The sequence below is a fragment of the Pseudonaja textilis genome, chromosome 1 (assembly GCF_049901715.1).
Source record: "Pseudonaja textilis isolate UNSWEBS1 chromosome 1, rPseTex1.2, whole genome shotgun sequence".
Taxonomy (NCBI): Eukaryota; Metazoa; Chordata; class Lepidosauria; order Squamata; family Elapidae; genus Pseudonaja; species Pseudonaja textilis.
In genome coordinates this window covers 49,530,197-49,546,060 of record NC_141990.1, presented here as the reverse complement: position 1 = coordinate 49,546,060, position 15,864 = coordinate 49,530,197, and the positions used below count along the sequence as shown (strand labels likewise).

The window sequence follows — 15,864 nt, the reverse complement described above, 5'->3', positions numbered from 1 at the left end:
AGCATTGTAGATTAGTGGGGGTGGTGGTGGTTACACACGGTGCCTGCCGCTCACACAAATGGAGCGTGCGAGCATGTACTTGCCTGATGCTTGCACAAGCGGGGATGCCCAGGCGGGCATGCTTGCCCACCACGTCCACAGCCCAGTTTGAAACAGCTCAAGGCCCGGGAGTTGGGGGACCCCGATCTAGAGGAAGCCTTCTCTTCTAGATCTTATTATACAAGCAGCAACTACCAAAATTGTTTTGGTCCTCCAGATATCTAGGACTGGCCACATATGCCTTTAAAGGAGAAGAATAGTACCATAAATTGCAGCTGGAAGCCAATTGATAACTTTGAAGTATTTGTGATATGTGGACAAATTAACTGATTTCCACAAGCTCTGTTTTCTGGACCAGTTTCTAGGTCTTCAAATATTCCAATGCAATAATCAGAATGACAGGTGAGCAAAGCATTCCTGAACCAGGAAAGGTCACAATTAATGCACAAGATGGGATGATAGAAAAGCCTTCCTAGCCACTGTTGCCACCTAATTCTTTTCCTGGAGTTGTAAGTCCAGGAGAATCTCCCTATTACAAGCCAGTTTTGCACATGAAAAAGCAATCCTTCCCAGTGTCAAAAATGGAATATTTTGCTATAAGAAGGCTTTGAAAAGCCACTGTCTCTTGATGCAACTGAGCCTCAATTACTCCTTATTCAGACCCTAACTGGTTCCAAGCACTTTCAGCCACATTTTATGATTCCTGGCACTACATTAACAGCTGCTCAATTACTACATGAAGAGCATATGCTCTTGTTTTATACATTTGAGACATAAAACTAGAGAATAATGATTCTATTTGTTTCATTTTTCAGATTGGAGATAGACTACTTTTTTAACAGCCAAAATGTCCCAGGGATTTTTTAACTAGTGCAAATAGGTGCAAATAAAAGCAAATGTTATTCTTCAGTAAAAATGCAGTTAGTATAGATTGCCAGAAATGAACAAATGAGATTTTGGTTTGAATATATAATCTGATGTGTATGAAGTTCCTCCCGTCCTCCCCCGCCCCCCACCAATTCTTGATCTGATTGTTGAACTTATGAAGCAGCTGCTCAATGGTTCCTTTGCCAACTATCCTGGAGAAAGTGTCTTCATCAAAGTAGCCACCCAAGTCCTTCAGCAGCTGTAGCCCTTCAAGACTTTGAGGAGCAAATCTAGAGAAATACAAACTTTTACCCATAACTATGTGGGAGGGGTGGAGTGGGAAGTGACATATATCCCTTTCAATAGAATGCTGTTAAAATTATAAATAAAAAGCATATTTTTTTTAAAAAAATGGGCTACATTAATATTTTATCACATGCATAAAACCCCATAACATCTTTTAATAGTTACCTAAAACAATAGGCAGCATCTAAAGCACGCTTCTTCCGCCGACTGGATTGTTGCGACTCAAGTCTGTAGGAGGGTAATAACATTAGCAGAAGATGTGGGCTCTTCCCACTGTATTTTTTCCTACTGGACTTTAAAGCTTTCTCACCACTGGAATAAGGGTGGTCATCAATACCTTTAAAAAATACATTTTGGTAATAAATATTGTGTTGCTTTTTTTTGATACAAAATTACATAAAGTATCTCTTCACAAGAAATTTAAATCACAGAATAATAATCAGGTGTGCTGGCATCAGCTGGGCTGATTTAAGACATGCTGATACATGAATATGGGAAGCAGGGACCTGCATTGAATTAAATATCCTATATTCTTATTACCTCTGCACCATTTGAGATCAGGAACACTTGCTTCATTTATATCAATTATTAGTCATAGGATTGGTTATAGGTTTCCTTATCCCACAATTATTATAAATATCAATATAATATTTATTTAATCCCAAGCAATTCAATTCTTTTCAATGCAGGGACATAAACAATAGTGTGTCATTTTAGACCCATGGAGATGGAGATCTAAAAGAAGCAGATAGAGCACAGGTGTCAAACTTGATCGCGTCACATGATGTATCATGACGGATCATGACATTTTCTGCCTTTGTGGAGCTGGGGTGACCGTGGCCTGCAGGTGATGTATTCAGCCTGCAGGGCCCCAGTTTGACACCCCTGAGCTAGAGAATCAGCCTTAATGAAGCAGGAACCATAACACAAGTAGTTAACACAGATAACATGTGAATCTAGTTACCTGCATTGCCATATAGACTCGATTAATATGCTTGGATGTACCTTTTGGATACAATTTGCACTTATTCGCTAGAACCAGTTGTTAACATTCTAAGCAGTTCAGAGAACCGGTTGTTAGAAGAAATTACTGGCCTAATCCTGTAAGGAAGGCAGGAAGGAAACATTCTGGTGTTGCTTACAGGAACTACCTCTCCATTAACCCTTATTACATTCTTGGCAGGACTAGACTTCCTGTCTCTGGAACTTCTCTGGAGTTTTTTTTCCCTTCCTTTGCTGGTGCTTTGCTTGCATGGAGTGACCATTCAAAGTTACAAAGGTACTGAAAAAAGTGATTTAGGACCATTTTTCACACTTACTCCTGTTGCAGCATCCCCACAGTCATGAGAGGCCAGGTGAGGAGATGCATGCCTCAATGTGAGTGATATTGAGTTGGCCACACCCAGCCAATAACATGACCACCAAGCCACATCCACCCAGTCACATGACCACAAAGCCACACCCACCACCTAAGCCACACCCACAAAACCGGTTGTTAAAAAATTTGAATCCCACCCCTGCATCTAAGGTCACCAATTAAGGTAATGGCCAGGGTTGAAATTAATCATTTATATTTTGAATGTGTGTTTCACTGAACATCAGTGCTTAGCACATAAAGAGTTTATGGCTGGATGCTCAAAATCATGAATCCCTAAGCAAGTTGCAAGATGAATACACAAAGATCACATAGGCAGAAAGATTTGCATGAGTACTAATGAAGCTAGCAAGAAAATTATACAAAGAAGTAACATATCTGTTGAAGCATTTCACGTTCATTACACAATTATTTTATTTTAAAAAATTTAGTTATTACCTGCAAATCTTGCCTCTAATTCTTCACTTTTATTTGGGATAATATAGTTATTTGAAGGCACAAATGTACAACATGGGCAATGTAAACTGATCTTAAGCCCCAAATTTCTGTCTGCAAAATATAAGAGAAAGAAAATTTGCTTTATATCAGGTCAGGCAAGACTTCAAACTGTTCAAATTTAATACAGGTTAACTCTAACATAATTAATTACTATCACCTTTGTGGTGGAGCCACTCATGTACAGCCTCAGTTACATCAAAAGATAACCATTCTCCCTCAGCTCTTGTTTTCACGACTTTGCTATCAATATAACGTTGTGTTGGTGATGTGGGATCTTTATTTTTGATCATCTGTAAAATAAGAACATTTATATCAGTGATATGGAATTCACACAATTTAATTTGAAAAAAAACAACAACAGCTAAGGCGGACTCAAAACAGAATATAGAAAATAACTACAAACCTCAAGAGATTGTGCCATCAATCTATCTACCTACCGATCAATGTCATGAAAACAGATTCTGACATAGTGCTTTGACTACACAACACAATTACAAGAAAAAATATGGAAATAATTTGTAGAGATACACAGCTCAACTGCACAAGTGAGATTCTTTTCTTTAAATGGAGATTTTACACAAACTTCTATTGCTTTACCGTAACTTGAAATACATTTAAGAAAATTTCCTGATGTCATTCTTTTTTCACCTAATTATTTATGATTCAGTTCTTTTCCTTTATGTTAAAGTAACCCTAACAATATTTTAAACCAAGGCAAGACAGATAGAAATCTTTCTCAAGATTTTAATTCCTGAGTGTACCTTTTGTGAACAAATGCAATGTTTAGTAGTGTTTCTTTACTAGAGAAAAATGGATAGATCAGATTTTTTTTTTACATTCCTGCATGAGTGTGTGAAACCCAGTGTTATGAGTTTGATCCAGACTTCAGTAGGCTTGTTTCATATTCATAGCATTATGGGAATCCAAATTGTGTCCAAATGAACATTTAAAGATTGAGTTTAATATAGATTTAACACACCCTATACCTACTTTAAAATGAAACCAAGATCTTTCCTCCCTTAGAAAATACTGTATAATTAGTTGCTAGGAGTCATAAATGACTCGATGGCACATAATCAATTAAAAATCCAACACTGATGGGCTGGACAAATATCCCATTCCAGATATTACCAGAATGGATTAAAGCAAACATATTCCTAGAAGCACTAAGCTAATTTTCCCTGCATCAAGCGCAATCCAGACAACACGCATAAATTGCAACTGAGACACTAACAATACCAAGAACTCAGTTCACCTGTCAAGTATAAGTCTTCAACTTTTCTTGAAATGTCTTTCACAATAAACATCCAAGTATTTTGCTTTCATCAAAGTATAATTATGGCTTCCTACATTTAGGCTGTTTCTAGGCATATACTTCGCCCAAATCATTTTTGTGTTTCTTGGCCGGATGCCTTTCTTTGTACATCATCTCAAATGCCTGCCCAATGAATGTTAAATGTGGCTTAGGAACACACAATCTGCTTTTTTACCACTGAGAATTACCATTTCTCCATTTGCCTCAGAAGATAATGATAGACAATACTTCTTCTTACTTTCTCTCTCTTCCTTTTTCTGTCTTTTCACTGCCTTTCTCTCCTGTTCTTAATCCTTCTGGGATAGTCTTCAAGCCTTTTCTAACTGACCTTTCATAATTTGATATGTCTGTTTCTTTTCACTTGGTATACATCCTTTTTTTCAATTGTCTTTTAAGTCTTCATTTTACTTTTGTTTCCTGGAAACCTTAGAGAAATTCCATTATCTAGATGAGAAGCTAGTCCTCAGTAAAATCCCAGTCTGGATAACTGATTGTTTCTTAATTCTTGTATACTCAGTTGATTTGTAGGTTTCTGAACTACTGGATAGTAGCATCTTCAGAAAAACAATGCCACAGGTGGGAAGCAATTTCCTAGTGCCATATGAATTCCATAAATATTCAGTTTCCCTAAAAGATGCATTTTTACAACATAAATGCAGATTTGGACACACCCTAAATAGACTGGATGATCAATTTCAAGCTGTGAGTGGTCTTGAAGCTTGCTCTCCAAATAAGATTTTAAAGAAAGCCATCATATAGGATGAGGGAGATATTTTGCATACCTGGCCCTAGTCTATTGAGAGCTTTAAAGTTCAAAATAGTTTTATGTCGGGGCTCCAAAGGAGCTTGTTCTCTGGGAACATTGCTCATGCCATAAATGCTTAGGGCTGTGTCTTCCCAGGCAAAGCAAAATAATTAAATTAAAATCCAGATGCTAAAGAGGGATGTCACTACAGTCAAGTGATTCACACTGGTGATATGTTAGGAGGAAAACTGAAATGTCTCTCAAACACAAGCTACTCCCTGTACTACATCTACTACAATCTGCTTTTTCCAAACTTTCCTAGAATATTTTATCTTTGAAACATATATGGATTTACCCCTTCTCACCAACTAAAATTTATTTATTTAACAGTTTTATATGACCTCTTAAGCAAATCTGGATGTCTTACAACAACCATAAAACAAATCAAGCCAATTAAAACAATGAACAAAAACCCTGTGCCTTAGTTGCCTCCTTCGGATGCTCCATAGCAGGCTCAGTTATCCTCCTTCCATGTAGACATAGAAAACTCATGCTATTGAGGTCCTGCTAGATGGCAAGATTTCAGGAAGGGGACTTGGAACATGCCCATCTCATCTGATCTAGTGGGATGGGCAGATATTCTTAAGGAAAGGTGGTCCCACAAATAGTCTAACTCTTTGCCATGTGGGGTTTTAAACTAGGACTTTGAATTGCATCTGAAAGAACTGAAGCCAGTGCAGCTCAGTCAATTAAGATGTTACATGGGCAAATCTAATGGCAGCTGTTGTCTTCCAGACCAACTGTAACTTTCAAATGGTCTTTGAGGGCAGCCCCATGTAAAGCATATTGCAATAATCCAGGTGGAATGTCTATGGAGAGTCATCCAGGTCATGGTTGTCCCAAAGGTGCTTTTCAAGAAGCAACTGGACTTTCTGGTTTTTCTTTCAGAAGCAAAACATCGTCAAAGAAAAACCAGGAAGTCCAATTGCCTCTTGAAAAAACACCTTTGTGATAATCCATGTGTGAGGTAACTAAGGCATGAGTGACTGAGCAAGGTCTCCTGATCCAGGAGAGGGTGCAAATGGTGCACAACACAAATCTGTACAAAGACTCCTGCCCTTAGACATGGCTGCCACTTGCTCATCAAGCAGGAGCGATGCATCCAGGAGGAAACTCAAATTGTGTATCCACTCAGTCTGTAGAAGTGGAACCCCATCCAGAGTCAAAGATCAGGCCCCTTGGGGCCAAAACCCAAAGGCACTCCATCTTGCCAGGGTTCCAGGAATTTCAATAACTCCACAATAGTATCAATTGCTTGGCCCAGAGTAGAAAATAATAATTTCATATCATCAACATACTGATGATACTGTACCCCATGTTGTTGGATAACCTCATCTAGCAATCATGTAGATGTTAGAGGAGAGGTGAAAAAGTCAAGTCCTGAGGCACTGCACATTGCAAGGCCTAAGGCTTGAACTTTCCTCCCTCATCAACATCAACTGGAACTAGCCATGGAGAAAGAAGGAGAGCCACTGCAAACTATTGCCTTCCGCTCCCAACCCCTGGAGCTAGTCCAGAAGGATAACATGGTATCAATGTATCAAAAGTCACTGAGAGATCAAAAGTTCCTGAGAGATCCAGGATGGTTGCACCATCCCCATCCGGAGCCCTCCAAAGGTCATTGGCAAGCATTACCAATGCCATCTCAGAGCTATACGTTGGCCTGAAAAGAATCCAGGTAATATGACTCAACCATTTCTTTATTCAAGATACAGTTTGATCATCCTCAAAATGTTATTTCACCACATTCAAAATCTTTGGGTTTACAGGATTTTTCCTTACCCTTATCTCATATCACAAGACTTCTTATTTACTTCCAGCCGTCTTTCTCTGTCTCTTGAAATCAATTATGAAAAACAAAACCTTGGAAATAAATGTATTTTTTAAAAAATGTTATTTTCATTATGGTGAGGTCAGAGTGAAAAAAATGGGAGGAGTCACCATCCTCTGGGAAGATAAAATGGAGAAGAGGGCCATACAGGGTTTCTTTAATTTGCCAGAGGAAAGACGACTTGACAGTTTAATAAACATACTAAATATTACCATAGTAGGTATATAACATAATAAATATCATAAACATACCATTCTGCCTCTTACTATGCCCAAATATTAAGCAGTGGCCTTAGCACAGATGCCTGCTTCTCTCGCGCTTGCTTGAAAGTGATTAATGTTGTTGGCTGTTTGCTGAAAAGTGTTTCCAGGATATTTCCCATGAATAACTTTTGACAGCAGGATGTTGGCAACCTCAGCCACCTGCTAAATTCTGCAGGTCATGTTATTCTGTCAGCTGGCCTTCCTTAAAGCTATGTAGCTGCAAAGGGAAATAGTTCTGCAGAAGCGGAAGGCAGTCGGGGTCTTTCTTTTGGCTTCAATCAGCTTTGTATCTGGCAGGCACTGAGAACAGAGTGTGGACCTTAACAAGCTATTGTACGAGGTACAGCACACTTGCCAAAATACAAAAGGTACATATGACTTGCCAAATGTTTTAAAGCCGATAGTTCTGTGATCCACTTCCTGTGATCTTGCCAAGCACGTTCATCATGCAAGATTGCAAATAACAAGGACATGTGGCACACTACATAAACCCTGCTTATAGGTTGTATGGGGGTAACACAACTATAGTGGATATTGATTGTTCGTAGTATAATAACAGTCTCCTAACAGTGGCTTCAATTTCCTCTGTTCATACTTCTCATGGTAAAAACTATCATAGTTGAAAAATGAAAAAATTCTAGCCTTCATGTCTGTGAGAAAAATATGTTAGGATTCTAAGGAAAAGCTACCATGGGCCTTGCACCACTATCATTTCTCTGATGTTTCATCTTTATTTTAATGCCAGTTCTTTATCTTGGCTGCTATAAGCACCACACCTCAGTGTCTGTAATCTCTACAGCTTACACAAGGATAAAACAGTGCTCCAAGTTTGTCTTTCTTCCTGGGCCAAATATATTTTATCAAAAAGTCATCTTTGCCAAGATTTTTTTCTTGCTAGAGGTTAAAATGTATTAAGCTGTGAAAATATTGAAAATGTAATTTATTTTTGGCTTGTTTGAGAAATGATTACTGTGAATTCTGTGTATTTTGATGTACCCATCTGCAGTCATGCAAAGAACTGAAGACAAGTGTACAGTTAAGTGTTCAATGAGGCTTTTATTGAAAAAAAAAATGGGATGGGCTACAATACAATAGCTGTCGCTATTTGCATAAGCCGGTTTGTTTCTTTGACATAAGCACTGATACTTCCCACAGTAAAGCTGCCATATTACACCAGACTTCCTCCAGTGTAGCCACTTGGATTAGCAGATTCCCCTAGGGGAAATCAATTGATAGCTGTTATTTTTTATTAATCATATTCTAAAATAATTTATGGGGATCAAATGATTTAAAGAAACTGAAACTGGGACAAAAGAATTTCATTATAAAAGTATTGTTCTCCATCTTAACAGTTAGCCAAAAGATACCTTCAGATCTTGAAGACATTTTAATACCTTACCTCATTTCTGCTTTGAACACTCTACATTGGGTTCACTCAAAATAATGCATAAATAGCATGTGACCAAGAAGGCCTTTGCACACCTTTGTCTATGTGCCAGCTGTGACAGTTTCTGAATCAGATGGCTGTCTAGATTCTCAGTCAAGCTTTAGCCATCACAGAGATGTATTTCTATAGGGTACTGTTCTTGTTCTATATGGAAGCTACAGTTGATCCAGAATGTAACAGCACATGCAATGATGGTAATGCCGCAGTACATTTATACAAGGCTATTGCTTCTCGACTTGCATTGTTTGCTATTAGGCTTCCAGGTGCAATTCAAAGTGTTGACCATCGTCTATAAAGCTGTTCATGGCATTGGACTTTTCTCCTATCTCCCATAGCTCCTGCCCATCTGGTAAGATCAGTATGCCTCTGGTCTTATCTATTAATTAAACAATACCATCTGTTGGGACCCAATAGATTGTTGCAGCACCTGTCCTCTGAAATGTTTTCCTTCTCCTTTCCTATGTGCTATAGTATATTCCATTCCTTCCAAAAGCTTATCCAGTATATAGGTACTGTATGCTAAAGTCTCTGATAAGAGCAGCAGTAAAACCCAGGAGTTTGGCTCTATTTTTCATGATGCTTGATATGCTATCAAAACATGACATTGTTTCCATGGGAAATCACTTGAACCTATGCTTGTTTTATAGTCTGTATAGACTATGGTGTATGTCTATTATATATAGTAACTAATGTACCATAAAAACAAAACTGCTACAACCATTTTCAAAATAAAGCAGAGGATGTTTCGCCCTACTTCCGCTCTTTGCTTGCTTTCCATGCCACAATGCCTATTTCTGTTTCAAATGCCCCTTTCTAAACTAGAAATGTGCCAAAGTTTATTTTCCTATTTTTCTTTCTATGCAAGAAGTTTCTTAATAAAGTAAAAATATCATGAAATCAACAAAAATGCTACTGAGGGCATGTGTTCAAAGACATTCCCACAACATCCAACCTTTTATCTGATTAAATTCCAGCAAATCCTGGATTTGGCAACCATTTTTATAAGCAAAGGAAGAAATGCTGGATGTTTGAAATTGTTTAATCATTTTATTTCCCCCCCCCACCCCCCAAGATTTTAAAGTAGTTTTAGCTGTTAATTGGAATTGGAATAACAACTGAGAAACAACAGCAAAACTTCATTGGCAATTCAGACAAAGAATGGCCTGTCACAGTGCTGAGCCAGAAATTATTAAAAATCCTGTCTTTTTAAAATATAGGTAGTTCTCAACTACAACGGTTTGCTTAGTAACCATTCAAAGTTACAACAGCACTGAAAAAGTGACTTATGACCATTTTTCACACTTATGACCATTGCAGCATGGTCATGTGATTTACATTTGGATGCTTGAAGACTGACTCACATTTATGACAGTTGCATTTTCCCTGGGTCATGAGATCCCGTTTTGCAACTTTCTAACAAGCAAAATCAGAATCTGGCTAAATGAAACCAGATTTATTTAACAAACATATTGATAATTTAAGAACTGCGATGATTCACGTAAGAAATGTGGCAAGAAAAGCAAAACGGGGCAAAAAAATCACTTAACAAATTTCTTACTTGGCAACATAAATTTTGGGCTCAGTTGTGGTTGTAAATTGACTCAAGCCTCAAGATATAATAACTCAAGACTCTAATTAACAGCTAACACACCTAGTATTCCTTCCTCCTCCTCTTTTTCCCTCTGAAGTGAACTGGGCTGAGGGAGAATGACTGATCTAAAGTCACGGAGCTGGCTTTTTTGCGTAAGACTTGACTAGAACTCAGCCTCCTGGTTTGTAATCTGGTGATTTAATCACTGGACCACACTATTTTTATGGGGTTTTTTAAAAAATCATTTATATTCACTGGACATATCTGTAACTGAAAAGCAAATTACTAAACTGGGGTACAAATTAAACAGAAGAGATTCATCAAAAATATGAAAGGAAATTGGGACAACCATAACAGGAAATTGAAGAGACAATCCAAGCTATGAAATTGGGAAAAGCCCTTGAACTTGATGGCTTTCCAAAAAACAGCTTCTATCCCAGGGTAGTAGCTCTGTTGAATTCTACTGTATAGTGCAGTGTTGATGTGGTGTCGGGGTTTTCAATTCAATGTGTAGAGTTTGAAGGATGTGTGTTTATGTTTATTTTCATGGTCATGATGTGCACTGAAGATGGTGTTTGATTTCATTGTACGAAGTGCAATCACAAACTAAACTAAACTTTCCAACTGAGTGGTGCAGTACAGAAGTTTTATAGTCTTATTAGTATCTAAGCATATTTTTATCCTCAATGTGCTGTGTTTATCAAAGTAGTTTCATATTGTATTTTTAACTTTGTAACCTGCCTATGTTAGTCTTTGGATTTGGCAATCTATAAATCTAACTCAGTAGCAAAAATAAGTTAAAAAGTGAAAACCTATTAAGGTTGGATCTTAATGTTAAGAATTCATGTCAAGGCTTAACTTTAGACAAATTTGCCAGATGACTAAAAAAAAGGAAGAATAAAGTTTGTTTGTTTTTTAAAAAAAAACACCTTAGCCTAGATTACTTGAAAATGCAAGATGTATACCAGATTGGTGCCCCTGGCTTCAGTGGAACTGACTGGCTTTAAATCTGAGCAAGTTGATTTAACTGGATTACATATGAAGTTGCAAGTGAATTAAAAAGAGCATAAAAAGAGCTTGCTGGCACTGAACAGTTAGAAACAAAATAAAGCAAGCTCCTGGCTTTAATTCCATGGAACACAAAACAGCATCAATTGAACTAAGACAAATGAGGTCAGGTGGGGTCACTGAGGATGAGAAGGACTCCACCCAGGACTGTCATATTTTTTTTTTTGCAAAGTAAAGCTGCAATCTTGGGCTTGATTTATTTGAGAATAAGTTGCACTGTGCTGAACTGGATTTGCTTCTAGGAAATTATGCAGAGGACATAACTGAAACACTGTAATGATAAACATGTTTATATATGTTAGAAACAGTATGACACAGTGAGCAAAGTGTATCTAGACAACCCTTGTGAATGACAATATATATCATATTCCATGTGTATTTATTATTTTTTAGCCCTAAATCTCATTGTGGCAACAGGAACAACAAAAAAATATTGCTTGGATCATTCCAGTAAGTTACAAATTATGTTCTCTTCCTGTTGGTAAAATAAGAATACTGACACCTTGTCTGTTGTAGCTTCAGATTCTGATTTTCCTCCTTAGCAGAACCACCGTTTAATTTAAACAGGAACCACCAGTCACTAAAGTCTGAGGTACAACCCCCAGACAGTTGCAAAAGGTGTGTACAATAACAGATTTGTAATTTTTAATGTAGCAAAAGAGAAGAATTATTAAACAGACAATTGCAGATTAATCATGTTATCTACGTGCAATTTTAATTAAGTGCAAATGAAATGAAATCAGTTTTATTTTTTTGTCCTAGTCTCATTTCTGTTTTTTGGAATGATGTCTGCAACATGGCTTTTGGCCTGGAAAATTTACTTCTCCCTGACTCACATGGAAAATCTAAAAAAGAAGGATCAGAAGCAAAAGATGCAATTACAATAATTCATTACAGTAAACCTTTCTTCGTATATATATTTAAAATGGTTTTCAATAAGCTTCTAATAAAGATACTAAACTATCTTAAATTAATACGTGCCTTTCAAAAGCAGGTGTTTAAGTATATTTATGTATAATGTACATTTTAAAGTTAACTTTATATTGTTATTTTTTCTTTATGCAATCCTGGGAAATGTAAATTTAAAGAATGAGATTTCTCTGTTGCAATGCCTGAGATCTCTTCTCATAAACTACACTGCCCAAAGTGTCCAAAGAAGAGAGAATGAATATTACTATCTATTTAACATTACAGTGTCTAAATGTGCTATAGAAAAATGTTGCATATTTAAAAAAAAAACATATAAGGACAGCAACAATCAAAACTTTACCTGATACAGTTCTATCCGTTGTTCTGATACACGAGCTTTCGGATTCTGTAAGCGGAAGACTCTAAATTCTGCTTTCACTAAGTTGGAAGCATTTTTCTCCATCGCTGAGACATCAAATCTCACTCTTCTAAAGTATGGGTTTTGATTGCTTGTTGAGATGAAATCTGCAAGAAATTAAAATTATAAAGACATTGCTTTTTTTTCCCCTTAAAGGCTGCAACATAAGACAGACCTCAGAAACACTGACGGAAATGTCTGTAGGATGATACAACTTCCAGCAATCAATTTTGATATCATTACTGTTTAACTGGATAAACAAACATATGTGTTTGGTTACAGAAACAGCAGATTAATAGTGATCAGAAAAGAACATGCCCAAGTTTATTTCAGGGCATGCATTTAACTCTATTCTTGAAAGCGACCAAGTATTATAAAATTGAGACATTCTTATGATAATTATATTTTTAAAAATGACCCAAATAGTTCCACAGTGGAGCTAAAAACCAGTAGCTATTAGTTTGCAATGGCGATTTCAAACAGGAAAGCTCAACCTGCCTCAGTTAGGCAGCCCGGAAACATTCTGGGATTAAATCTACCAGATTCCCCAGCCAAACTCAGAATAAGTGATCCCATTTGCATTAGAACTAACCATAAGTGGGAGAACCTATGTACAGTATCCCCCTGGAGAGCTGTTTGTTTCCTAACCTACAACAGTTGCACTAATCTTTTGAGAACCTGGCTTTGTTCCCAAGCCTGGGGTTAGGGGAATTGTCAAGCCTCTGTTAAGTTTCTTAGTTTCTTTTCTAAGTGTTAATCTGTTTTTCCAGATAGAAGTTTATTTTTCTTTATTTTGTTTCTTATTTTTGTGATATAAGCTAGCCAGTGTTGTTTGGAAGTTCAGTAGCTCTACATTTTATTTTTATTTTATTTTGTCAAGCGATTATAAGACAATAGGTATAAGTATAAACATAGTTATGAATACATGAAATAGATACATACAAGAAAAATAAAAAGAAACAATAGGACAGGGACAGTAGGCACATTGGTGCGTTTATGCACGCCCCCTACAGACCTCTTAGGAAAGGGGTGAGGTCAATAGTAGACAGTCTAAGGTTAAAGTTTTGGGGGTTAGGGGAAGAAACCACAGAGGCAGGTAGAATATTCCAGACATTGACCACTCTGTTGCTGAAGTCGTATTTCCTGCAATCAAGTTTGGTGCATTTTACCTTGAATTTGTATCTATTGTGTGCTCTTGTATTGTTATGGTTGAAGCTGAAGTATTCATTGACAGGTAGGACAAATCTAATGCAATACTGCAAACAAAGATGTAAAAAAATGCTTCTCTGTACTTCAACAGCAGTAGTTGTGGGGCAACTGAGAGCAGGTATCCCAACTGATTTGGTGGGGGTGAGTGAAGCAACACCCCCACCATATTCACAATCATATCCAGTTTCTCTTTTATAATTAGCCATAGGTATATGGTATTCAGTATGGGTGAGTTGGAGAAATACTAATCATTCTCCCTTTCTGCTTTGCTTTTAAAAATTAATCCCATGTGCCTCTGTAGACAAGTAATCAAAGCAGGAGAGTAGGAGTTGCAAGGATAGTTTTATTTTTCGACTACCCTACTACCTGTTGGGCAGCCCCTTGAAATACTAACTAAAGCATCAGGGTAATATGCCACAACAGCTGATGAGTTGTAAGCCCATAAAAAAACTTGGCTACACATTTGGCAATTAACTGCCCACAGAATAACTATTTCTAAACCATGAATGCATGTTCATGCACAGCCTAGCTCAGCAAACCATGCTGTGGTTATTGTGTAGTGAGAAAGTGCCAACTGAGGCAACAATGTGGACTTCAAAATCTTCATAGCTTATACTGACCACAGCTTTCACCACTTGGAAAGCGGTGAACCATCCCTGAATAACACTTTCAGATTTGAAAACACTCAAGAAAAGGAAGCAGTTCAGCCACAGTCATACCCACTAAATAGTTTATTCTTTTAAAAAAAATATATAAATATAAATAACTTTAGATGTAAAAGCAGGTATAGCATCCTGATACCCCAAAGAGAGGTTCTCAGATTCATTTGAAGCAAAGTTATCAGAGAGCAGTGCTGAAAAGGCTCAGCCCTAGTTACAAATCCTGGTGCCTAAACAGATCAATGCCACTTTTCAAATCATCTTCTTTGATGCTGTTTTGTAGCATTTATTTGCACGTCTTATTTTACATCACTGTTTACTATATAACAAATTTAGGATTAGCCAATAAAGTATTCCTTAACAGAATATTGCAAAGTTCCCATATTAGAGGTTGAGCTTTTCAAAATAAACACAGAAGTTACCAGCAAAGCATACATATGCTTAGGGTCTTCAATCTGTAAAAAAAAAACTCCTGCCAAGTAAATAACATATTGATACAAATACTGAAAGTATAAATTATTATGAACTACATAATTAGCAGTATAATTATTATATGTCAGTTTATAATGATATGTGAAATTTCATTACACGGACACATTTCTGTGGTCGAAATTGAAAACCTTAGATTAAAAATCTATCAGAAAATCAGGTATTTTCAATTACTGTTTAGGGCAGAAAATATCAATCATTTAAAGAAAAGACATTTACTGAAATCAATCAATCACATTATCCATAGCCGGGTACTATTCAAGTGATTTCTGTACTGCCTTATGATTGATGAGCTTATTCATTCAAGTGCCAAAAAGATATTTGTGTAGCAAAGATCCTTACTGTTAAGAATCTATTAAAAGGATTAAACTCTGCTTGTTCTGAGTGATTTCTTAGGAATGGGTAATGCTGGCTGGAGACAATGGCAATTTAATTTCATGTATCTGGAGAGCTACTGAGTGGGGGAATCTGTCTAAAACAACCCTTTTATCTTTATTAAATATGAACTCATAATACTTACAGAATTGGTTTCTAAGCTATATTTCCCCATTTTCTTAAAAAGTCCAAAAGCTGAGGATTATTATTTATTAGATTAACATAAAACAGTGCTTTTCACACTTCTTAACTTTAAGATGTATGGACTTCCAGAATTCTCCATACTGGCTGAGGAATTTTGGGCTCTGAAGTCCAAACATCTTAGAGTTGCCAAGGTAGGGGTGCTTATATTGGTTCCACTGAGAATTTGAGTTTTTCCTTTACCTATCCAGGTGTTATT

General features: G+C 36.9%; 1 protein-coding gene across 1 annotated transcript in view; it reads right to left on the bottom strand.

Moving 5' to 3' along the window:
- The window catches only part of TGFB2 (transforming growth factor beta 2), an 87,815-nt gene that overhangs the window by 9,014 nt on the left and 62,937 nt on the right, over window positions 1-15,864 (bottom strand). Inside the window, exons 2-5 of the mRNA XM_026695747.2 lie at window positions 12,676-12,839; window positions 3,243-3,375; window positions 3,026-3,136; window positions 1,378-1,549 (exon numbers count right to left, since the gene is read on the bottom strand). Of these exons, the coding sequence (XP_026551532.1) occupies window positions 1,378-1,549; window positions 3,026-3,136; window positions 3,243-3,375; window positions 12,676-12,839 (580 nt within the window). The remainder of the gene's footprint in view (window positions 1-1,377; window positions 1,550-3,025; window positions 3,137-3,242; window positions 3,376-12,675; window positions 12,840-15,864) is intronic.